Source organism: Lissotriton vulgaris, chromosome 2_2 (genome assembly GCF_964263255.1).
Source record: "Lissotriton vulgaris chromosome 2_2, aLisVul1.2, whole genome shotgun sequence".
NCBI classification, from domain to species: domain Eukaryota; kingdom Metazoa; phylum Chordata; class Amphibia; order Caudata; family Salamandridae; genus Lissotriton; species Lissotriton vulgaris.
This window is the reverse complement of record NC_141688.1, coordinates 35,775,313-35,800,389: the sequence shown is the minus strand read 5'-3', so window position 1 is coordinate 35,800,389 and position 25,077 is coordinate 35,775,313. Positions and strand designations below refer to the sequence as shown.

The 25,077-nt window shown below is 48.7% G+C and overlaps 1 protein-coding gene across 1 annotated transcript in view; it reads right to left on the bottom strand.

Annotated features, from left to right (window-relative positions):
• The window catches only part of BBS4 (Bardet-Biedl syndrome 4), a 481,469-nt gene that overhangs the window by 121,186 nt on the left and 335,206 nt on the right, over positions 1–25,077 (bottom strand). The window contains exon 12 of the mRNA XM_086959248.1: positions 1,835–2,006. Coding sequence (XP_086815374.1) covers positions 1,835–2,006 — 172 coding nt within the window. The remainder of the gene's footprint in view (positions 1–1,834; positions 2,007–25,077) is intronic.

Genomic DNA, 25,077 nt, shown 5'->3' with positions numbered 1-25,077 from the left:
GAGATTGCTGTCCGGATGATGCCAAGGTTGCGGGTGTGGTCAGTGGGGTTCGATGTGGGTCAGAATCCGGTGGGCCACCAGGTGTTGTCCACAATGAAGTGTCCTTCCCAAAGATCAGAACTTCCGTCTTGTCTGTGTTTAGCTTCAGGCAGTTGGACCTCTTCCAGTTGGAGACATTCATGGCATTACGAAAGTTGCATCTGGTGGGGGTCTTCTGATGTCACCGGTCACGGCGATCAGGGTGGTCTCGGTGCTGTGGTTGGCCCAGAAGCAGGATTAGGAGGGGCCGAGTAGGTGGTTTCCTTCGAGGTGGCCGGTGAGCTGGCGGTTGATAGCTTTCTCTAGGACCTTGGCAGAGAAGGGGAGCAGCAAGATGGGGCTGTAATTATTGAGGTCACTGTGGTCGGCGGAGGGCTTCTTCAGGAGGGATTTTTCCATGTGTCGGGGAAGATGGTTGTGGTGATGAAGGCATTGAGGATGTCGGTGACGGCACTTGCTGATTTCTTTCTGTCCTAGGTTGAAGACATGGTGGAAGTAAGGGTCAGTTGGTGATCCAGAGTGCATCGAGGTCATGATGGCTGAGGTGTGTATGTGGTGAGCAGGTGGTGGAGATCTGGTTGAAGGGCCAAGTCCCAGCAGGCAGGCTTGGTGATCTGCTAGAGTCTTTTTTCCTTGTATGTCAATTCTGATAGAGCAGGTGCGCTTGGCTAAAGCGGACATTTCTGGTCAGTAGGTAGAACATAATTAGCTTCAATATGTATTTTGGGCCTTTTTTTAAAATGCTGTGTGGACAGTGCAAAATACTTTAAATTTCTACTCTACCACAATAGCCAGTGAAGTGCCTTCAGACCTTGTGTGATGAGTTTGTTTCTTCAGTTTAAACCCATTCTTACTGATTTGTTTTGTGGCCTCTACCTCTTGAACATAAGATTTCAGGAGGCGTGCTTTGTATACACCATGTTGCCAGAGGGTCAGACACAACGCATCTTCTATACAATGCTCTCAGTTTAGTAGGAAAGGATTGGCAGCTTCATATAAGGAGACCGGGTGCCCCCTAGGTCAAATCCATCAAAAAACATATAGCCATGGTACCAGCGCTGCATTGGGAAAAAAAGTAAAACCCTTCCTTACAGAAACTGATTTCATAACAATACAGAGCCATGGGTCTTGCATACCTGGATGGAGGCAATGCTTTGATCAAAAGTATGCAAGCACCACACTGGCACCCATCAAAGACATCTTTACAGTAGCTCTTTCTGCTGTTTATTTGTAGTAGTGCTCTTAACCTGAAGGAATTGATATCTAGGTGGTAACATGGCGTAATTCCTACATGCCAAACCTGTTTCATCAAGTACCTGAAGAAATTTGACTGCATCCCTCAGTGACTGAAGGAATTACAATGGATTCACATCCAAGCTAGCGTCATCTTCAAAACTATATGTATTGTTTAAAAGGCCATAAGAATTGATACCAAGATGTATTGGTCAAGAACCTAACAACGTAAGGTGAACTTACTAGGGGTTAGGACAGTGAGGACTTGACAAGAAACAATACAAGAAAATAAAAACAATGCAGCTGTTCTCTAGTCTCCTTAGGTGATGGAATAGCATCCTCAATTTCATGAGAACTTATACAACCCCCTGCCGTTCCTGAAGAAGATAAAGGCTCATCTCTTGAAAGAACACTATCCCATAGCACAATATGAAGACACTTTTCATCAGCGTCTCTGTAAAGAACCATGAATTGCACCACTAGGTGTTGCCCATTTTTCTGAACTCTAATGATTTATTTTGCTCAATGCAAAATTCCTTCCATGCATGCAAGCCATCCATACCTGCCAGCAACATGTAGAGCTCTCCTCTCCGTGGCTGAAGATTGATGGCAGCGCTAAGGAAATGGAAGGATGAGGCATACTGCTGCATAGTCAAGTGCACAAGTCCAAGGTTAGAGAGTACCTTCCAGTCAAACGGTGCCAAGTAATTGGCTCTCTTGAGGCAGCTGATGGCCTGTGAGAAGAAAGAAGGTAGTTGTTAGGAAAAAATAATATGAACAAATACAGGGGAGTCTCCTGTAGACATGCAGCAAACACCTCCAAGAAGAATGCTGCGCCTCTTAAGGTAGCAAGCAGACCACTTACAACTGAAGGAGCCATTCTACCCTCAAATATTCATCAGTGACCACTCAAGTAGAGATGACATGCACATACCTTCGAAAGAAGCTAAGACTCACAAAGAAGAGTAGGTTGTGGAGAGAAAGAAATATTTTATAAATGCACAGCAAGGGCAGCTGATTTACACAATCTTAGGGATGCAGTGAGAGCCATACACAGCGGTAAACAAGTGACTTATACAGTAAATATGCAGTAGAGACACAGGTCAGTATGGCAGTGAACTGCAATAAAGAGAGTAGAGGGCAGTGCAACAGGTGCAGTGCACCTGGCACTGAGCACAGAGGGCAATGTTTGGAAATAACTTATTGGTTTAGAAGCACCTGCTGCAGAGTTCTTTGTGTGTCCAGCAACATTTAGGCAAGAAAGCAAATGTCAATATAACTCTGGCGATTACTGTTTCTGCTGGAGAGAAATAGGACTGTTGTCTAGTGGCAGTTTTAACTCATCATAAAGTAGCATAGAGGGTTAAGTTGCCTGCTGAAAATAATGGGGAGAGGAGTTGGCCTAACGGTTAGGGCGGTAGTCCTTGAATCTGGGAAACCGGGTTCGAGTTTCGGCAATGACGCTGGGCAAATCACTTAATCTCCCTGTGCCTAACAAAAATGAATGTGTCCTCATGTAATGCAACTGGTGTTATGTAAAGCGCTCTGATACCCGATTTGCGCTATATAAAACTCTGCTTAAAAAAAAAAATACAGATCACAGAACGGTTTTATCTTGGATAGTTCAGTGGGTTACTGCTTTTGTCACAGAGATCTTGTGGTTACTTGTCGTTCATAAGTTAGAATCTTAATACAGCACAGTGAGCTATGAACTATTATCAAAGAGCTACAAACACACTGCATGGTGTAGAAATACGTTATTTTTTTAGTAAAGCCAACCCCAGCCACTGTGGTACATTTTAAATCCAGAGTTTGTGCCTTTCCAGACTAAACACTCCTAAAAATGCTACCTACTAGTATGAAGGACATGTGACTCCTACACCTTGTAATCCTCTTGGTCTTCTATAAGATTTCCTATAGACTAATTTACACACGTATGTTTCACTGTCTCTGTATAATGTGTGAGAGATGTAAAGTACTCTAACACCCTACACTGGTATGAGTAGCACTATAAAACAAATTAAATGCATGAGAGAGAGGGGCCCTGTTGGAGGGAAGTAGTGAGGGAATCTGTGAAGTAGTAGTCAGTGGTGTGGGGTACCAAAAATCCATTGCACCAGGCGCCCGTGCTCACTACGCCACTGGAGTCAAGCTTCCCTGGCTGATGACGGCTGATAGCCAGAAACCGGTCCTAGGATGCTTGATTCCGGTCCAGGGAAGACGTGGCTTGGTAGTTCGGGCTTGACTGTTCCCATGAGGCACAGGGTCAAGACTGATTTGCATATGGCCATGTTTGAAATGGGGTGGCATGGTGAGCAAAATAACGATGGATTAAACCCAGATGTGTGACTGAGGGTGAATGTTTTGCCAATGTGCAACATTCCAGCCATCACCTTGTATGTTTTGCTGTTCGCCACCGGCGCCAAAGCCAGCCCTGTGTTTAAGATTGGTGCATTCCAACCACCAGGTGACTGCAGACTTGATTTGCTTGACATCTGTATTTGACCATTGAAGGATGCAGTCACTCTGAGCCAGCCCTGGGTATCCAGTACCTCTGGTAAAGAGCAAATCTGTACACTACAGAAACAATAACTGGGATGCAAGAAGACACTATGCACAGCAGAGATTTAACCAGATGACCTAATGTTGAATCCTTCAGCTGTTGAGTGAGGCACTGAAGGTGCAAATGTATCTCTTCCAATGGGAAGGCCTTACCTACTGTTGTGTTCAGGATGCCGCCAAAGAACAGGACGGATGTCTGGGGGCATGGCTGAAACTGGACTATGTTGACTGAAAGACTTAACTTGCTAAACGGTTTTGGGCACTACATTGAGAACATGTCTGTTGTGCAATATTCTTCCCTTTGACCAGCCAGTCATCCCAATGTAGATGTTTTGGTGATGCAGGAAAATCACTGCTCGAGCCATGCACTTTGTAAATATTCTTGGATCTGAAATGAGATCCAAGGCGCAAACTTGAACTGATAATGGCACACAGCTAATTCAAATCTCATTTACTTTCAATGCTCGACGTGAATGGGGATATAAAAGAAAGCATCCTGTAGCTCTAGAGAAGCCATAAGAAATGCGTTACTTACCTGTAACTGCAGTTATCCAGTATTGGTGTCTTTCATAGATTCACATGCCTGAATCATTCCCCGTCGTCGAGACGGGAGCCTCCGGTATATAAAAAGTAATGTCCTATAGATATACATAGAGAAACATAGGCCTAAGGATCCCACCTTAGTGACCTATCCACGTCCTTTTGTATAAAGGACCAAACTAGAGTAGGCCCAAGGGTCCCACCTTAGTGGCCTATCTATGTCCTTTTGTAAAAAGGACCAAATAAAGAAAACCAACCAATCAGCTACCACCTCCTTCTAGAACCTTCCTGTCAGGAGCCTAGGTCTCTCAGATTTTCGTACGCAACAAGCTAGGTAGGCGTAAACTTGTTAGAGAGATAGGTGAGTCCTTCCAGGGGAGGCGGGAGGGTGCATGTGAATCTATGAAAGACACCAGTACTGGATAACTGCAGTTACAGGTAAGTAACGCATTTCTTATCCAGTATTTGGGTGTCTTTCATAGATTCACATGCCTGAATCAGAGTAGCAAGCAATATATTATGCACATTTTTGATGGAACATCATATATAAGTCTGTAGATAATACATATCACGTGACTGTAAAACCACCAACATGCATTGTCATATAAATATTAGAAAAAGAATGTGCATACCAGTAGTGGATGGAGGGATGTCAGAAGGCTCACCTCACTAGAATAGATGGTGCAGCACTGCTTGGCCCACTGCTGCATCCTTCATCAGCTCAGTATCAAGGCAGTAGTGCCTGGTGAAGGTATGCAGTGACTTCCAGGTCGCCGTTCTGCAGATGTCCAATACCGGCACTCCAGCAAATAGTGCCGCAGACGTGGACATGGCTCTTGTCGAATGGGCTTTGACTCTTGAGTCCAAAGGTCGTCCGGTCTTGTCATGGCAAAAGGTGATCGCTGAGGAAATCCACCTTGAAATGCTTTGTTTTGACAGGGGCATGCCCTTCCGTGGTCTACTAAAGGCAACAAAGAGTTGAGACGATTTTCGGAAGTGTTTTGTCTTGTCAATGTAAAATTTAAGACACCTCTTCAGATCCAATGAATGAAGAGTTTTCTCAGCTACCGTGGTAGGATTTGGAAAAAATGACCTGAGGACCACTGGTTCGTTGAGGTGGAAGTCCGAAGGGACTTTCAGAATGAACCGAGGGTTAGTTCGTAAGAGCACTCTGTCCTCCCTGAACTGAATGAAAGGGTCTTGGATTGAGAGAGCCTGCAACTCGCTGACCCTTCTAGCCGAAGTCAAGGCCAGGAGGAGGGCCGTTTTCCATGAGATAAATTTGATGTCCGCCCTATGGATGGGTTCAAAGGGGTGCTTCATTAATTGGTGAAGGACCACGTTGAGATGCCACGACGGAGGGATCAGTCTTGGTCGTGGGAAGGACCTGTATAGGCCTTTAAGGAACTGCTTTATGAGTCTTTGGACCTTTAGAAGTCCTTGTGAACCTTGAGATCGCCGCCAGGTGCACTTTAATGGATGCGTGCGCAAGGCCCGATTGTGCCAGATGTAGCAAGCACGGTAGCAGCTGCTGTGGAGTGATATGGAAAGGGTGTAGGCCTTCGGCCACACATCAAGAGCAAAACCGCTTCTATTTTAATGAGTAGGTTTTATTAGTGCTGTCCGCTCTAGCCTTTGCAAGGATGTCTCTGCACTCCTGCGGGATGTTTAGGTGGCTGAATTCCCTGTGTTCAGGAGCCACGCTGACAACTTTAGAGAGCTCACATTCGGGTGAAGAACCTGTCCCTGGGACATTGTGAGCAGAGCTGGATGTTGACGCAGTCGAATAGGTGGCTGGGCCGAGAGGCGGTGAAGGTCCGTGAACCAGTGCTGCCTCGGCCAGAATGGAGCGATCAGGGTGCAGGGTTGTGACTTCATTTTCCTGAGAATCCTGGGTATCAGTGGGAATGGCGGAAAGGCGTATGCAAAGATGTTGTACCATGCGATGGAAAAAGCATTTCCAAGGGTCCCCGGTTGGTGATGCCTGCTTGCAAAGCTTGGGCATTTGGCGTTCTCTTTCGTGGCAAAGAGGTCTATTTGCGGAGTTCCCGATTCCGCGTAGAGGTATGCCAGGGCTTCCACGTCCATTTCCCATTCGTGAGTTGGAGTTCCCTGTCTGCTCAGAGCGTCCGCCAAGACGTTGTCCTTGCCCGGGACGTACTCTGCTTTCAGCGTTATTCCATGTACCACAAGCCAGTTCCAGACTCTTTGCGATTTGCGTGATAGTGATAGCGATCGCGCCCCCCCCCCTGCTTGTTCAGGTTGTGCATCGTCGTGGTGTTGTCTGTCCTGACGAGCACTGTGGAGTTTTGAATGCGTGGCAGGAAGGCTTGTAGCGCCAGGAAGACCGCTCTTAACTCCAATAGGTTGATGTGGAGCTGGGTTTCTTGTTCTGTCCATTTGCCATTGGCCTGGAGTTCTTGGAGGACCGTTCCCCAGCCTTCTAGGGATGCGTCCGTTGTTATCACATGTGGCTCTGCGGGCAGCAGGAACGGCAATCCCTTGGACAGGTGTTTGAGTGATCTTCACCACTGTAAGTGGTTGGCCATGTTTCGAGTGACTCGTATGCGGTCCTCGAATGATCCTGTGCTTTGTGTCCATTGGTTTGTCAACTCCTCCTGGAGTGGGCCCATCTTGAGGCGGCAATGGGGTATGAGCATGATACATGAGGACATCATGCCTAGGAGAGACTTGAAGGTGCGGACCGGTAAGGTTTTCCTTGATGCCACTGACGTGGCCAGGGAGATGAGTTTGACTTTCCTCTCCTGAGAAGGGAAAGCTTCGATACGTTCCGTGTCCAGAGTCGCCCCAAGAAAGGTAATGAACTTGTTGGGCTCTAGTGTAGACTTCTCGAGGTTGAGAGTCAAACCTAGACGTTGGAAAATGTTCAGACAGGCGCTGGAGGATTTGGCTGTGCCTTCCGCAGATGGTGCCTTTACCAGCCAGTCGTCCAGGTATGGGAAGACCTGGTGTCCTTGTTGGCGAAGGTAGGCTGCCACAGGGGAGAGGCATTTAGTAAAATATCCGTGGTGCCGATTTGAGGCCAAACGGGAGGACACAAAATTGGTAATGTTGCCCCGCTACAGCAAATCTGAGGTACTTCCTGTGGCCTTTGAGGATAGGAATATGGTAGTAGGCGTCCTGCAGGTCTAAGGACGTCATGTAGTCCCCTTCCTCCAATAATCCCAGGATGTCCTGGAGTGTCACCATACGGAACGTTTGTTTCTTTAGGAACACGTTGAGTGCCCTGAGATCCAGAATTGGTCTCCACTTTTTCCCTTTCTTGTGGATCAGAAAGAAGTGGGAGTAAAAACCTTTCCCTTTGTGGGCAGGTGGAACCTTCTCTATCGCTCACTTTCGCATCATGGAAGCGATTTCCTGAAGAACCAATCGTAGGTGCCTGTGGGACCGTTTGCGAGGTGGTGTTGTCGGGGGAATTGTGACAAATTCCAGAGAATGTCCGAACTGAATGAGTTGGAGCACCCACCGATCTGTTGTTATCAATCTCCAATTTGCGAGGAAGTGTGTGAGTTTTCCTCCAATTTTGAAGAAGCTCGATGGTGGATGGATGGGCCATTGACACGAGTCATTGGCGGCCGGCAGCTGTTTTTTTCTGGTTCTTCCCTCTATAGTTAGACTTGCCGTAGGAAGTCTGGCGCCCTTGCTGTTGTTGTCGCGGTTGGTATTGCGTTCTGTTCTGACTGTATGAATAAGAGGACCTGTTCTGATATGTGCCGCTATAAGAGGATTGTCCTCTGTTTTTGTTTCCACGAAAGGACTGGTTTCGGAATTGCAGTGTCCCAAGGGCTTTGGCAGTGTCCGTGTCCTTTTTGATAGTATTTAAGGCCTCATCAATCTTCTCCCCGAACAGATGTTGGCCGTCATAAGGCTTTTCAATAATTTTCGTCTGCACCTCCTGGCGAAAAGAGGTGGCCTTGAGCCAGCCTTGTCTTCTGAGTACAGCAGCACCTGCCAATTGCCTGAACCCCGTCAAGGCGACATCCATTGCGCAGTCAATGAGTTCGGAAGCAGACGTCTGTCCTTCCAAGAGGAGTGACTGAGTTTCCTCTTTTACCTCCTCTGGCAGGTGAGATAGGTAAGGTGCAATATCTGCCCAGAGTTGCCGGTTGTAGCGGCCCAGGAGTGCGATGGAATTTGCCATCTTTACTGTCATGGCCGACGTGGTGGAAAAACTCTTGCCAATTGTATCCAGTTTTCTGCCTTCCTTGTCAGGTGGTGTTGACAAAGGCGATGCTGGGTTACATGAATTTTTCTGCGCCGCCTGAGTTACCACAGAATCTGCCTTGGGGTGACCTGTGAGGCATGCTGGCGCTGATGAGGTTGCCTTGTATTTCTTTTCAAGCCTGGGTACCACTACTGGAATTGAGGCTGGTGTTTGCATCAATAATTTCCCTTGCTTCCATATAAAGTCAATGATGGGGATTGACTTGGTTGTCTTTTTGGCTGGTTCCTTGAAGTCGTACAGGAAGCACTCAGTTTCCTGAGTTTCCATAGCCATATGGAATCACTTGGCTGCACGCTCTACAAGGTTGTGGAATCCACCAATGTCTGCGGGTGGCGATTCCGAGGACTGTGGTTCTGGGGAGGCCGGAGAAGGGGCGATATAGTCTTGATCTGCATCTGGGTCAGACTCATCGTCACGTACCTCGCCCTCTTCTTGGTCACCTTCTTCGTCAGCAGACGAATAAATTTCCTGCACTGGCTCTTGTTCTCTACTGAGTGCCAGTGGTGGCGGCTTGTGTCGGGCCAAAGGAGTGGGTGCTTGTACAGTAGCAGGCACAGGCGTAGAGGGCTGCTCCGGGAACAGCTGCTTATAATCCTGGATTAAAAATTGTAGGTCTGATACAATGGCCGCTGGTAGGCACACCATCGGTGTAACCTGTGTGTGGACTTGAGTGTGGACCGAATGTTCTACATGTTCCACCTCTTCTAGTTCCTCATCAGTGCTTGGGCACTTAACCACAAGGTCTGATGGGCTTGTGGCTTGTGTGTACTGCTCTTCCTCCGACTCCTCGCCTTGTAATAGACAGGTTGGAGGCAGCTCTTGCACCTTACTGGGTGACGTCAGGTCTGGCGTAATTGGTTTCCTCGTAATCTTAATGGCGACATGGGATGTCTGTGGCGACAGGGTATCCATGGTGTGAGAAAGTAATGCAGACTCTTTCCATTTTCCAGTTGGGTTTGTCAGATGCGGCCCCGACGACGACGGTGCATTTCCAGGGGTCGTCGATGACTTCGTCGACGGTGTCGTCGTCGATATCACCTTCGTCGACGGTATTTTCCCCGACGTCGACGGTGTCCCCGTCGACGGTGTTCTCGTCGACGTGTTCTTCGTCAACGGTATTTTCCCCGTCGTCGACGTTTTTGTCGTCGACGTGTCCTTCGTCGACGGGATGATCTTCGTCAACGGGACCATCGTCGTCGTCTTTGGCTTCGACGTCGACTTAGTCGTCGACGATAGGATCTTCGTCGTCGATGGAGTAAAAGGAATGGTCGACGACACTGGAATACTCGCCGTCGATGAAGGCGTCGTCTTCGTAGTCGAGGTAGAGGTCGACGATGCTGTTGACGCAGTTTATTTTTTTTCACAACCAGTTTATTGATGAAGATAAGCATAGGAAATAGAGTGGCAGCCCACAATCAGGACCACACCACCAGACATTTTGATACAATCACAGCAGTCAACCAAGTGTCCAAGCAAGGAGATAATGCAATCAAGGATATCAGAAAACAGTTACCCCACCTTCATCTTATTCCGCTATCTACCTACCCAACTCCCTGATCCCACCCTGGAACCCACCCTAACCCTATGCATGTGTGCACTAACTGTATCGACGTAAGTTTGTGACGTGGGTAATGTGTGTGTGGACATGGGCTTTGCCAGCCTGTACGGGGCTAAAGATCTTCTTCTTGCTCCACTGGGGGGTCCAGTGTCAGACCTCTATAGTCTGCCCACCTCTTCCATATCTTAAAGTGTTTGCGGGGGCATCCTCGTGCCTCAAATATAGGTCTCTCCAGGCCCATACAGAAGTCTATACCAGTCTTCCATGCATTCAGGGGGGGGGGGCCTCACATTCTTCCATGCTCGGGCCAGGTCTCTTTTAGCTACCACTAGCCCCAGTAGGAGCAGGTGCCGCTTATAGATATTACCACCAACCCCTTCCAGGACGTGCAAAAGACCCAGACGGTGAGTACGGGGGAGGGTCCAGCCCAGCACCTCAGACAGACATCCCCAAACACCCCTCCAGAAGCCAACCAGCCTAGAGCACGACCACATTGTGTGAAGTAATGTACCCACCTCAGCCCCACACCGCAGACACTCTGGGGACCCAATCAGGCCCGCCTTCCACAGACGCTCTCGGGTATAGTATGCTCTATGGAGAATCTTGAATTGTATGAGTCGAAATCGCATTGCGATAGCCGCCCCCCTCGGGGATTCCAAGGCCTCTCGCCAGTCATCCTCGTCCAAGGGGCCGAGATCAGCCTCCCAAGTCGTCTTCAGTGAGAGAAGAGTAGGGGAGCAGTGGGTGACCATTGTTTGGTAAATGCGTGATACTTTTTTGTCCCCAAGATCACCCATGAAGACCTTCGCCTCGATCGGGCTAAATTCAGGGAGTGAGTCAAGGTTGGCAATACTGGGCGTCAGTGCATGTCGGAATTGCAGGTACCGGGGAAAAATTGAGATTGGGGCATATCAAATTCGGTACTGAGGGTCTGAAAGGATTTGAGCGACGTTCCAGACATCACCTGGCCTAACTGCGAGATACCTATTGCATCCCAGCCATCGAAGCCTGATAGTTTAGAGAGTTCAGGTAGCATACCGTTCCGCCATAAAGGCGTTTCTGCGGTTAGTCTGCCCCACCAGCCCACGCGACGCAAGGCCTGTCGCCATATAGCAAATACGAGTTTAGTAACCCTCGGCAGCGAGCTACGCAGTCGGGGTGAGTATAAGATGGTATGGAGCGAGTTATCGCCCATCAAAGCACGCTCTAGGGCATAGGCCGGATCCCCACCGTCACCGTACCACCATTCGTTCAGAATAAGGAGATGAGCGGCCTGGTAATACGACTGCAGATCCGAGGTGGCCAGGCCTCCACAGTAGGTGGACAAAAAACATGTGCGCAGTGCCACCCGGGCAGAACCTCCCGCCCAGAGAAAGCGACCCAGCACTGAGTTAACCTGTTTAAACCACCGAGGTGGGATAGGATACGGATGGTTTTGTAACTGGTAGAGTAGGCGCGGGAGCGCAACCATCTTGAAAATGGCAGAACGGCCAAAGATTGTCAGGGGCATTCGAGACCAAGTTTTGACGTCCGTCTGAACTCGTTCCCAGACGGGCTGCAGGTTATGGTCCCAGGCAGTGTCAGCCGAGTCCGAGAGAAACACCCCAAGGTATTTCAGCCCATTTGTGGCCACTCGTAATCCTGAAGCCCAGGGGTCTGTCACCGGGTCTCCTGATAGCACCCACAGGGTGGACTTGTGGAGGTTGAGATACAAGCCCGAGGCCTCTCCAAACTGGTGCATGATCTCCAAGACACGTGGACCCGAGCGTTGCAAATCTGTAAGGAAAAAGAGGACATCATCCGCGTACAACGCAATCTTATCCGACAGGGTAGCATTCCATACAAAGCCCCGTATCTGTGCATCCCGGCGCACTCTTGCCGCCAGGGGCTCCATGGCCAGTGCAAAAAGATAGGGGGAGAGCGGGCAGCCCTGCCTGGTCCCTCGGCCTATGCGGAATGTCTCTGATACCGCCCCGGCGACCCGCACCGAGGCTGTAACATCGGTGTAGAGGAGCTTTATATAGGACAGGAAGACCGGGCCCAAGTTGAGCCAAGATAGTAATGTAAATAGGTACGACCAGCCAACCGAGTCGAAGGCCTTGTTGATATCGGCCAGCAACAACGCCGCCTGGTCCCCCAAGGCCCCAACAGCGTTGATCGCCGCCTGTGCGCGCCGGATATTATGTCGCGTTGCCCTGTGGGGCATAAAGCCTGCCTGGTCCGAATGGACTAAATCCGTGATGTGTGGAGCCAGACGGTTCGCCAGAGCCTTGGCCAATATCTTAGCCTCAATATTAATTAAGGAGATGGGTCTATACGAATCATGGCTATCTGGGGGTCTGCCAGGCTTCTGAAAGACCACTATTTCTGCATGGCGCCAGTCTGGTGGCAGCATACCCCGAGTACGGGCCGCTTCCAGCGCTCGGCGATAGTGTGGTCCCAACTGCACATGGAATTTTTAAAAAAATTCACATGGGTAGCCATTCGGTCCAGGGGCCTTACCGGCATTGAGTTGCCCCAATGCGTCTCCCAGTTCCTCCGCCGTGAGGGGTGCATCTAGGGCCTCCCTGGTCTCGTCCGACACTGGCACCGGCGGGAACTCTGCGAAGAAGCGGGCCAAGTCGCCCTCAGGCAATTGGTCGCGCGGGGCATACTGATCAGTAAAGTATGTGGCGAAGCTTGCCGCCAAGTCGTTCGGGTCGGTCAGGACTTCCCCGTTGTCGTTCGTGAGACCCGGCAGTACGAGGGGCTGGAAGTTGTGCTGGCACAATCTATGGAGCATGGAACACGACTTGTCCCCCCATTGATACACCCTACTTCTTGTGGCTAGCCACGCCTGCTTGGCTTCATCTAGCAACAGGGACGCGTACGATTGCTGTGCCTGCAGGAGCAGCCGCAGATTCCACCCCATCACCACCAGCACTGTGTTCTTGTTCGAGGGTCGCCACTCGGGCAGCCGCCTCTGTAGTATGTTCACGACGCTGCCGACGGGCCGCTGAGCACCATGCGATATCGACTCCCCGTATGGTAGGTTTCATAGCCTCCCACACCACACCTATGTCGGCACCCTCCACCAGGTTCTCCCGCCAATAATGGTCTATGGTTTCTCGCAAGTGCTTAGTATACGCCGGTTTCAGGAGATGCCACGAGGACATCCTCCATCTAAACGGCTGCCGTTTCTGAAGTAGATCTATTTTAACTGAAACTGGGGAGTGGTCGGACAGGCCCCTCGGCAAGATGTCTGCGCCCTTCACCCTACACAAGTATTCTCCAGGTAGAAACATATAATCCAACCGCGAGAACGAGCCATGCACTGCTGAGACATACGTATAATCTCGGGTTACAGGGTGCATATGTCGCCAAGCATCCACCCAGCCTAACCCCTCACTCATTGCATGCAATCTGGTGGGTGGAAGGGAGGGGGGGTGGTCTCGGTCACCTCTCGACGTCTCCGGCGATCCACACTCACGTCCATCACATCATTCCAATCACCCCCAATCACTGCCAGTGATCCAGAGACGTCTTCCCACACCGCAAACAGCCGCTCTGCCAGGGCCCACTGCAGGGGAGGGGGGGCGTATACACTCCCAAACACCACGGGCTCCGTGCCCACCATGCCCTTAACAAACAAGTAGCGGCCCTGAGGATCCACCCACTGCTTCTCGTGCACATATGCCACCCTGCGGTGTATCAGTATGGCCACTCCCCTGGATCCCCTGGAGAACCCCGCGTGGAAAACCTGCTGATAGCCAAATCTCTGTAGACCCAGTGCCTTCGTGCCCATCATGTGAGTTTCTTGAAGCAATAATACATCTGCCGCTTCTCTTTTCCCCCATCGCAACACCGCCCCACGTTTAATCTTGTCTAACAACCCCCTGACATTCCACGTAATCACCCGCATAGAGTCTACAGGGAGACGATTGGTCGATTCAGCCATAGTCAATCGGAGTCCACCATAAAAGCCCCTTAGGCCCGCTCCACCCGCCACACACCACACAAAGCATCATCTCGGTACACACATGCATTACACTAACTACCCCAAGAAAAACTACCAACCCCCTTGTCCCATGATCTGCAACAGTTCCCTTCCCCAACTCAGCAGTCGCACCCCCGACCGCCCATTCCCCGCCTCCCCCCACCCTATACCTCAATGAACCATGAAGTACCTGTCGCGGCATGGGTAGTCTCGAGACCAAAACCGAGGGCCCGGGCCCACCCATACCAATGGATCCCAACATCCCAAACAGAAAAAACCGTAAACACACCCCCCTCCCCTTGATGTCCCACTCACAATTAGGAGAGTGGTAGCCCCTATCTCGTAGTCCCCAAGTCCCCAACCCCACCAAAACTCTTCCCACAATTAGGAGATCAAAGCAGTACTATCTCAGAGCTGCAAAATAGTCAGCAATTCAAAGGTCTCAAGCGACTCAGCGCACTCAGCCAGGAGTCACAGCATTACTAGCAAAAAATGGAGTCAAGGCTCCGGAGACTTCAGTGATCCGTTCCCGACTGCTCTGAATCTTCGGTTCTACCAGTGTCTTGTGAGCCATCCACCGAGGCCGCACGCCTGCGTGATTTGGAGCGTTTGGATCGCCCGTTCTTTGTCGTTTGGTCTCTCTGCACCCGCGGTGAACCCTCAGGGGTGCCCGGATGAAGTCCTGGCTGAGAATTCGGTCTGACCCGCACTGTTTCATCCGTCCACTTGAAAAGGTCTTCCGGGGTATCAAAAAACAGTGTCCGTGACTGGAATATCACCCTCAGGCGCGCTGGGTACAACAGGGAGTATTGTAGCTTAAGACCTCTCAACTTAGCCTTAGCCGCCACGAAAGAATGGCGCTGTTGCTGCACGAGTCTAGTATAGTCAGGGAAAATCATGATCTTATGATTTTCATACAGGAGGGTTTCCTTGGTTCTGGCTTCCCTCAGTATAGCGTCCCTGTCGTGGTAATTTAACAGCCTAGCGATTACTGCCCTAGGCCGCTCGCCCTCAGGCGGCCTTTGCGTCAGGGCGCGGTGTGCTCTTTCGATAATAAAACAGGCAGATAGCGACCCCGGGGGCATCCATGACTCCAGCCACTGTGTGAGAAAGTGTTCCATATTGCCCTTGGCACAGCTCTCCGGAAATCCAAGAAAACGGAGGTTGTTACGCCGTGCCCGCCCTTCAGCATCCTCCACCCGGAGCGCTGTGGTTCGCTGCGCGTTCTCCATCGCCGCCATTCTCTTCTTAAGGGCACTTACATCCTCTTCCACCACTGACACCCTGGACTCGACTTCCGTGATCCGTGCCACTGCGTTTCTAAGATCTTGGCGCAACAGGGTTACATCTGCACCAACTGCCCCTATCTTTGCGTCCAGCATGTCTCTTGACTGGGTTATTGCCGCCATAAGGGCTGCATTGTCCGGCCCTCCTCCAGATGGACCACCCCCGACGATCCAGGGCCCCCACCGGGGCCAGTAAATTTGTCGATGGTCACCTGCTTGGTGGATCCACCACCTCCCCTGGTCATGATTGTCTGGGTGGATGAGGGCCACTAGGGTCGCCGGCCCCCAGGAGGGGAGACCCGAAAGAAGTCTCTTCGGTAAGAACTAGTGGCAGATGAGAAATAGGGGGCAGGCTTCAGCCACTTCCCCCAGGAACAGCCCCCCAGCCGCCGCCGACCAGGGCCCCCTGTGACCTGTGTGGCCCCCAGGAGGCGCGGGGACCCCCAGCGTCCTGCGCTGCTGCACCGGTAATGTCACTGAACAGCGGGCCTCGGGGGGGGGGGGGGGGGCCCGGGGAGGGCCACTACTCACGGTTGCTGCCCGCCGGGCCACGGGTCGCCCTTCGTCCGTCTGCTTCCGACCAGGGTCGCCGGGGGTGCCAGTCACTCCTCCAGGCCGCCGGCCCCGGCCCGACACGAGGCCGCGAAAATCGAGGTCCCGGCTGCGCCCAGGCCACCAGGCCGCCTCCGCAGCCACTGTCCACTTGTGGCGCCTGTGCCTCTCCTCGGCCCAGCCTGGCCCCGGGAGAAGGATCGTCAGCTGTTTCGCGGCCTCAGGGACAGCAAACACCGTGGTCGCTCCCGGGCCAAGCAGCGCACTCTGCAGCTCCGCCAAAATCGAGGCCCCGGCTGCTCCGCGGCCACCAGGCCGCACCTCGCCCCTCACTGCTCAGCTCCGTCCGGGGGCACGAGATCGCCACCGAGCACACCGGATGGTTCCCGGCGCCTCCAGGAACATCAGCCTTGGTCCGGTAGTGGGTTTGTGGGCTTGGGGACCAGGATAACTCGTCGGATAAATGGCGGGCCGACGGGAGCTCTAGCAAGCTGCGACCGCCATCTCCGCTTGCGTAGCCACGCCCCCCGTTGATGCAGTTTTTAGCGCTGAGGAGATACTCGACGCTGTTGTCGTCAAAATCAGCGGCAGACACTGAGGTTTTGCCCTCTGAGGACTTCTTGAGAGTCTTCTTAGGAGGGGTGTCTGAGGGGCTAGGGGAAGTAACCCTTGGCCTCTTCAAGGAAAATTGTGAGGTACCAGACACACTCTCACCGTCTTCTGACACCAAGTCCTCTCTGTCCTTCAGTCTGTTGAGCCAGAGTAGCAGGCGTCCATCTCTGTCTTTGAGGGTCTTGCTTGAGAAGGTCCTACATATTTTGCAGTCCTTGGCTAGATGGTGAGGGTAGAGGCAATACAAGCAGGTTTCATGTTTGTCCTCTGCATGGAGCCTTTTCTTTCCACACGAGGAACAGGCTCTGAAGAGACCCTTTTTCTGGGCATCAGCGATAATGTTATAAATTTAGTAAATTAGTTTTTTAAAGTAAGACGTAGAAATCCTGAGGAGAACTCAGGTGGAGACTCCCTAGCACAACGTGCGGTAGACAATCTGAGAGACCTAGGCTCCTGACAGGAAGGTTCTAGAAGGAGGTGGTAGCTGATTGGTTGGTTTTCTTTATTTGGTCCTTTTTACAAAAGGACATAGATAGGCCACTAAGGTAGGACCCTTGGGCCTACTCTAGTTTGGTCCTTTATACAAAAGGACGTGGATAGGTCACTAAGGTGGGATCCTTAGGCCTATGTTTCTCTATGTATGTCTATAGGACATTACTTTTTTATATACCGGAGGCTCCCGTCTCGACGACGGGGAATGATTCAGGCATGTGAATCTATGAAAGACACCCAAATACTGGATAACTCCCTTTAACACTTTTGACCGGGGCACCGTGCTCAATGACTGCTTCCTTAGATATTTCTTGAGCTGCTAAAGATTCAGGAGGGGGGCGTCAGTTTTCATGATTTTTTCTTTACTGAGAAGAAACTGGATATTGGGGCATGTTCCAGCGCCCATTTATGAAGCATAGACAGCATCTCAGGCTGCAAAATTTTCAGATGCTGGTGCACAAATCCTAGCAATGTCACCTGGAATAGCTTCTGAATAAACTTGAGCCAATGGCTGTATTTTAAAAGTTCTAAAACCCATTTGTTGGTTGTAATATCTTGCCATTGCGCATAGGAGGTGCAAATCCTTCTGCCCATGGGGCTGGCTGGGTATTGAGTGGAGACAAGATCACCATGGCTGGCTCACAGTTAGAAACGTAGCAAGGGATCCTTGGGCAAGAGGATTTTTTCCTAGATGGTTGCTTAGTAGCTTAAAAGTAATATTATTGGTTAGAGGGGAGCAGATAATAATGCTGCCTTGCGATACATCAGGTGTTTATTGCTGCACAAGGCAGTATAGCTGGGACCTGCCTCTACAAGAAAAGACACCACTACTTCTTGCCCAGCAACAGGTCTGCAGTCAATATTAAAGACAACAGAATGTACCACTGTCCAACTTCAATGAATGAAGGGCATCATCTACATGCCTTCCCCAAGGGGTGGTGGTCATCGACAGGCATAGGTAAAATTCTATGTTGTTCTATTGGTCTGAAAGAGGTAAAGCACAGCCTCCGCAGCTCAGCCTCTCAGAGATTGGTGAGGACCCATTATTTTTCCATCCAGCAGAAGATCAAGGTACGGAGCCATATCTGGCCACATATCGGGATCACAATTGCCAGAGAGTTTGAGGTCTTGATGGGCTTCACCAGCATAGTAGAAACATTTTTTTAAAGTTGCCCATTATTTGTCTTTTATGGTCCAATGGCAAAGATGAATTTCTACACTGTGTGCCATACATTACCATCGAATTGGCCTTTGATGTCTGTATTTTTTATCCAGTTTAGGGACCGTGGATGAGACTGAGGCAGGTCTTGCAAGACTGTTACGCCTTCCAGATATGATCAATGATTGGGATTACAATTACTGATATACCATATACCGCCTTAAAATAGTATACAAGTCTGTTTGGCTAACAGGTATCAGAAAATCAAAATGTTTTGACGCCCGGGAATGAAATTGGGCTAATTGATGGGGCTGTGTAGTGATCCTATTTAGTTGGTATTGTTGGCCGGTCAAGTTATTTTTTACAATCATCTTTGGTCATTATCTGAGGTTTCTATATCCAATTATGGAACTGGTCTTGATGGTGGAGGCAGAGAAGCTGCAGGGGGCTGTGTTGGTTCAGCACAATGTGGTGGCTCCAGTGGTGGCTAGGATAACACCTTCACATTTGTTGATGATATTGAAATCAGTTATTATTGTCTTCCATCATCCAATAAAGATCGTTAATAAGTTCTACAGGGACACTAACCATCCGTAGTTGTTGGTAGGATGGGTATTAATAGTACTCTACAAAAGATTAATCATAATGGGGGTGCTCATATCCCAAAGAGACTTCTACCTCAAAATACTTGTAACTGATGTGTTATTGTTGATCATGTGGATATTGATAAACCTCATCCTTTTCTGCCTGATAGTGGTCACTAAGTTGAGTAGGCCTGGTGACAGTCCCAAAGGGCCCGTAATTGTGTGGTTTACTTTCAGTGTCCACGAATTTTGCTGATGGTTTTGAGGGCACTTTGCTTGGTAACGTGTCCTCAGAAAGCGAGGGCAATGTTGCTAGGATTGGTAGAAAAGAACCAGCCCTCCATTGAGTGTTGCTGAAGGTGCTGCTGATCGTGATGTTGAAATGTTGACAGTACAGTAGTTATCTAGAGTGCTGTTGGCAGCAAATCTGTTGGTGTCATAGTTAAAGGTGAACAATGCATAATTGGTGATGGTACAGATGCTGACGAGTCCCAAATTGCTAGAGTCATTGCTGAACATATCATCAACAGTTGATCATAGACAGGTGTACACACACACTAACCTCAGTCTCGGCTGAGGATGGGAACTAGAGGCACGGGGCCCGGGGGTGATCCAGCCTCCAAAATGATATGTAAACACAAAATGGGCTGCCCCCCAGCAAGGGTTTCTACAGTTTCCTACAGAGTTATAGTGAGATGCGACATCAGTGGGGGCATCTTATAAAAAGTTTCAAACTGGCTTCACGCACCGCCCGGTGTCATGCTTCATCATAGGCTGTCCTCGCCCTCTACAAACTCGGTTTGATAGAGGGCGGGCATACACTTGGCGACAGGGATGCACTTCTAAAGTTAAGTGGGGGCCATGTGAAAGGTGATCTAAAAACCATTACATCTGTCTCTAAACTGTGTTTATTCCAAGAGTAAATATATGGTGTTAAAATAAGTGAACGGTGATCTGGGACATTATTCTCCCTTCACTGTGTCAAATCTGGTCAACATGTTTCTGCGTTTGTGTCCCCGTAGGGTACATCGCATTCGTCAGAACCCAAGGGTTTATTTAAAACTGTGGGCGCTTTCTTCTTGCAACTAATGTAAGAAGGAACTACCCCTATGGGGTCGGGAGCTAAGAAGGTCAAGCTACCCGTGTGGTGTAGTACCGGTGTTAGTTATTCTGTAGGAAAAAAGGGGAAACAAACATACAAACCAGACGTGTAAGTATATATATCAAAATGGCAAATTTGTCACTCAAACCAGAACACACCTATAGCGCGCATGGGTGGTCTCTATGAGGCACGTAGCAAGTGTACGTGTCAATCATACAACCCAAAACATCCTGGCACTCAATTTCTTACCCTAAAGCACTATCCTCTGTGCTCCATGGGAGGGCGAGGGTCTACTTGTGACTTTCTGCAAACGAGAGGTACAGATGGTAGGACTATATTAGTGTGTACACAGTGTGTTGGCACAATACGGCTGGTAAGCACTCCAATTCAGTGAGCAAAATGTATGCACATACCCATGCCCAGAGAGTAACCATCCGCTGTTAATCAGAAAAGTAAAAACACCTGTTTGCACTCTCACATCCATGCATAACACTCATACTCTTACTGTCTAAATTCAGCTCTCCCAGCGGTTCTCTCTACAGGCGCCCTCTCGGTCTCCCTGTCGGTGGAGAATGAAGATCACCTCGAGGTTTAAGTACCCCAGTAAATTGGATAATTGCTTGTCGTGAGCGCTCTTAATTGAAAATGCATGGGGCGCTTCCTGCGTCCCCATCCAGGCAGGCCTGTACGCCTGGTGCGGGGCGTATCTGTTAAAGCACGTTCCCATTGGGTGGTCTGCGGAGTACCACCTCGAACACTATCCGTCAGTGTTCGAGGTGGTACTTAGAAAACCCTCATTCACGTAAGCAGGGCATATGGCGGTTTCTCTTGGTGCTCCGCTTTCTTAAATACGTGACAGCATCATCATCGGGTCTCTTTTTATATGCTTCCTCCACCTGGAGGGAACCACTGGTTTTTACAGTAGTGATCAGATATCAATGGTAAGTGAGGGGTGCTCTGTTGAAGTGTGAGATTTAAAAAAAGTGATCCGCATACCACCTAAAAATAAAATTTGTATTCTGTCTGGTGTATGGGAAGACTGGTTAAAAAGGTGCAGATTGTGCAGAGAGGGACTAGTTATGTGTCTGCTGCACTGTTACTGTCCAAAATCGATGGTCGACATGTTTCAGCCCACTGATTGCACCAGAAGGGTTGTCTGGCTTTCTTTAGGACCTAAAAATCAAATCAAAAGCGTGAAAGGCTATTGTCCAATTAAAATCGGTGCCAGAGTAGATACTCTGAGGTACATCACAATGGTATCTAAAAAGGTTGGTAGTACCTTTTGGACGTCCCAATTCGGGCTTCTACGGGGCTGCTGATTGCGCAGTGCCTGCTCCTTTGCAGGTTGCCCCACTTGTGCTGGCGCTGTGATCAGGATCCTGAATCCTGATCACAAGTGGTGCAACCTGGTGGTATGCGGATCACTTTTTTAAATCTCACACTTCACCAGAGCACCCCTCACTTACCATAAATATCTGATCACTACTGTAAAAACCAGTTGTTCCCTCAAGGTGGAGGAAGCATAAAAAAAGAGACCCAATGATGATGCGGTCACGTATTTAAGAAAGGCGGAGAACCAAGATAAACCGCCATTCGCCCTGCCTACGTGAAGGAGGGTTTTCTAAGTACAAACTCGAACACTGACGGATAGGACCCAGTGAAACCTGGTAACAGGTACAAGTGATCCATTGCCCTTTGATTTTGAAAAAGTGGTAAAATGTGTGCCAAGAACACAGTTCCAGCTCGTCCTTTTAGACATCTGTAGGGGCTGCACTGTTTCCTCTCAATTTTTTTTACAATTGGCTGGAACATGAACTTCCCTGGCAGCTGAGGTAAGGTAAAACACATGTTTTCAAATGTACATTGTGTGGGTACAAAGAAAGGGGTCAAGGAGAGCACAATCCTTAAGAACAAATACATTTAAATGACTAATTAGTCACAGTATACACGAACGACATTGTGTGGGGCTGGCAGGTAAGTCTGTGTTTACGTGAGAGAGGGAGAGTGTGTCTATACGTGTAAGCAAGTGAGTGTGTGTGAGTAAAACTGATGGTCGAAGGGTGTGTGATGTCACTTCTGCTACTCCAGGCATTTTGGTGCATTGAAGTTCATAGACGTCAGAGGTAGTTTCATTGTTGATGAATGCTTCAACGTCTTGTGGGGTCTCAATGCTATGTTTGACCCCAGACCTGTAGATGGGAAACAAGTAGATATGTTTGCCCGACTTCAACACCATGCTTCAAAATGTAATTTGGAAGCAGCGCCTGTTGCTCTGGTAATGCTCTAAACAATCTAGCTTTAGAGGAGTACTTGGAGCAAGAAGAGGGTGCTGTGGAAGGAAGAGGACTTTCGCCTAGACCCTGATATGTTCCAGCAGCTGCTTCTAGTCTAACGGTTGGGAAAGACTTCCAATGGAAAAGCCAAAAAAGCATAGTTAAGTGCTCCAGGAACCAGACAAATGAACTAACCTATCCCCTATGAGGCATGAGCAGATACAGTTGGGTATGGTGATGTACATAACGGTACAATCGCAGTATTTGTATGCGTTGCATTGCAGTCCATCTGCTAACAATGCCCTTCAACCCCCTTCCTTAAAAAAAAAAAATGTCATGGTCACTTTCATATATTTAGTGGCAATTTTTAAAAAATTCTTTTAGATAAAATACGGCCATTTATACCCTTCAATAAGTTGCAAAAATATCTAAGTTTTTGAAGTTGTATATATGTACAAAGTTAAAGAAAGATCCCCCCCGCAAGAAAGGAGAATTCCGTACCCACAAACTGGGAAAATGTGCTCTTTATTTTCTTTCATTAGCCATGGCAGCACTCCACGAACGTTTTGGTCACTGGGACCTTGATGGCAGGTGAAAGCAATTACAATTGCGTGAATGGCAGCCAGAGTTCCATAGCTATTTATATAATACCGCCACTTGTGGGCTTCATCTTGGATGTCAAAGTGATTGCTGGAACTTGTAGTAAAGCCAGATAGTTCATTTTAAAAGGCCCAGTGGGCAATGTCACTTTCAAGGTCGATGCAGCAGCACATATCCAGGCCAATAAAAACAAATATAAAGCAGTTATTACATTTGCAGACCGATAACCAAAAGGCTGCAAGGACCCATACCGCAAGAAATTCTCAGCGTACCTTTACCCAATACTGTGTCAGAGTCAAAACCTCTAAGGTGGTCCTAATGGGTAGTTAAGACACACTGCTGCTGGCGCAAACTCAGCGGCAGGAAAGAATATATATTATACACCTCCTCCTTCAATCTGCATGAAGGAGGTGTGCAGCCCGAATGCCAGGGGTGCTCGCAGAACGCCTGCACATATTAAACTTACACCACTCTTCGGTCGTGTATGATGAAAGGAACAGATCTCCTCGTAGCTTTAAATCATAGTTTATTTACTTAGCAGATACACACTAAAAGGGTCAGACGTGTTTCGGCTGACTTAGCCTTTCTCACGAGACCTGCGCACATGAGACACCTCAATTATATTCCCACTTGTACAAAACCATCGTAATTCAGCAGTTATAGTTACATAAGCTAACTATAACTTACGCCCCTGCATTGCACCGTTTAAGACATCACTGATAACATCATCCAGTAAGTGTAAGTGAGATACTATTTTTAATATATGCAATCTGATTGGCTGTGAGACTGCCTGAATCTGTGTGGGACTGGTGTCTGAGTGTCTGTATGGGTGCGTGAGTTGCTGTATGGGTGAATAAGTGGGTGTGTGAGTAGCTGTGTGGGTGAGTGAGTGGCTGTGTCAGTGGCTGTATTGGAGCATGAGTGGTTGTATGAGTGGATGAGTGAGTGGCTCTATGGGTGTCTGAGTTGATCTATTGGTGGGTGAGTGACACTGGCTGTAGGAGTGACTGAGTAGCTGTCTGAATGGCTCTATGGGTGAGTGACAGGGTGTTGAAGTGGGTGTATGGGTGAATAAGTGGCTGTTTGAGTGGATGTATGGGTGAGTGAGTGGGTGTATGAGTGCTTGTATAGATGTGTGAGTGGGTTTGTAAATGATTGTGTGGGTGAGTGAATGGGTGCCTGAGTGGTCTGTATGGGTGAGTGAGTAGTTCTGTTACTAGCTACATGGGCGAGTGAGTGGAAGGATGGGTGAGTGACTGAATGGGTGTGTGAGTGATTGCACGGATCTTTGAGTGGGCGTGTGAACGGTTGTATGAGTGGTTATATGGGTGAGTAGGTTGGTGCGTGAGTGGTTCTGTGGATGATGTCATCAGTGATGTCATTTGAAATGTCATCAGTGATGTCACTAACCATGTCATGAGTGATGTAATATGTGAGGTCATACACAGAGAATTGCAGGGGCGTAAATTATAGTTAGCTCAGGTATCTGTAACTGCTGAATTTCCATGGTTCTGTACGAGTGACATCTGAGCCTAACTATAACCTTCCTGTAACTTTTGTTTTTTTCAATGAATTTGTAATGTTGTTTAAATTCTATTTCCTAACTATAACATCCCAGTAACGTGTTTTTCTGGTGAATATTGAGTTTTTTTTAAATTTTAGCCATATTTGGGTTTTCTTTCAAAATGACGCCTTGAGTTTCAGATATCTCTTTGTTTGCAAGGTTTTCTATGTTGGTAGTTAATTTCTTAAATTGTTCCCTAGATTATTATTCTTTTTTTTTTGCAGTTTTATATAGCGTGAACTTGACCCAAAGGTACCATGAGCACCAGTTGCTTTACAGACGGACACATTCATTTTTAGCCACAGGGAGATTAAGTAATTTGACCAGAATCACAGGATGTTTGAGCCCCCCACCAGACTTGAACCTGGTTCCCCAGCTTCAAAGTAGGATGCTCTAGCCATTAAGCCACATCCTCTCCCCTAGTAGTGTGTGATTAAATGAAAATGAATTTTGAAGGTAAAATATATTGACTATTGGTAAATAAATAAAATATAGTGTGCCATCTGTGCAAACCCTGAATTACAATGTTTCTTGAGATTTGTTATTTGTTAAGGCTTTACTGGCTAAAACAGCTGGCTGGACAGGTAAATATTTACTTTAATAAGGAATCCAAATATTAACTAATCAGTGTGATAACAGTTAAAGATGTTTTGGTTTGTGTGCTGAGTATGTTTGTAATTGTATTTTTATACATTGTGT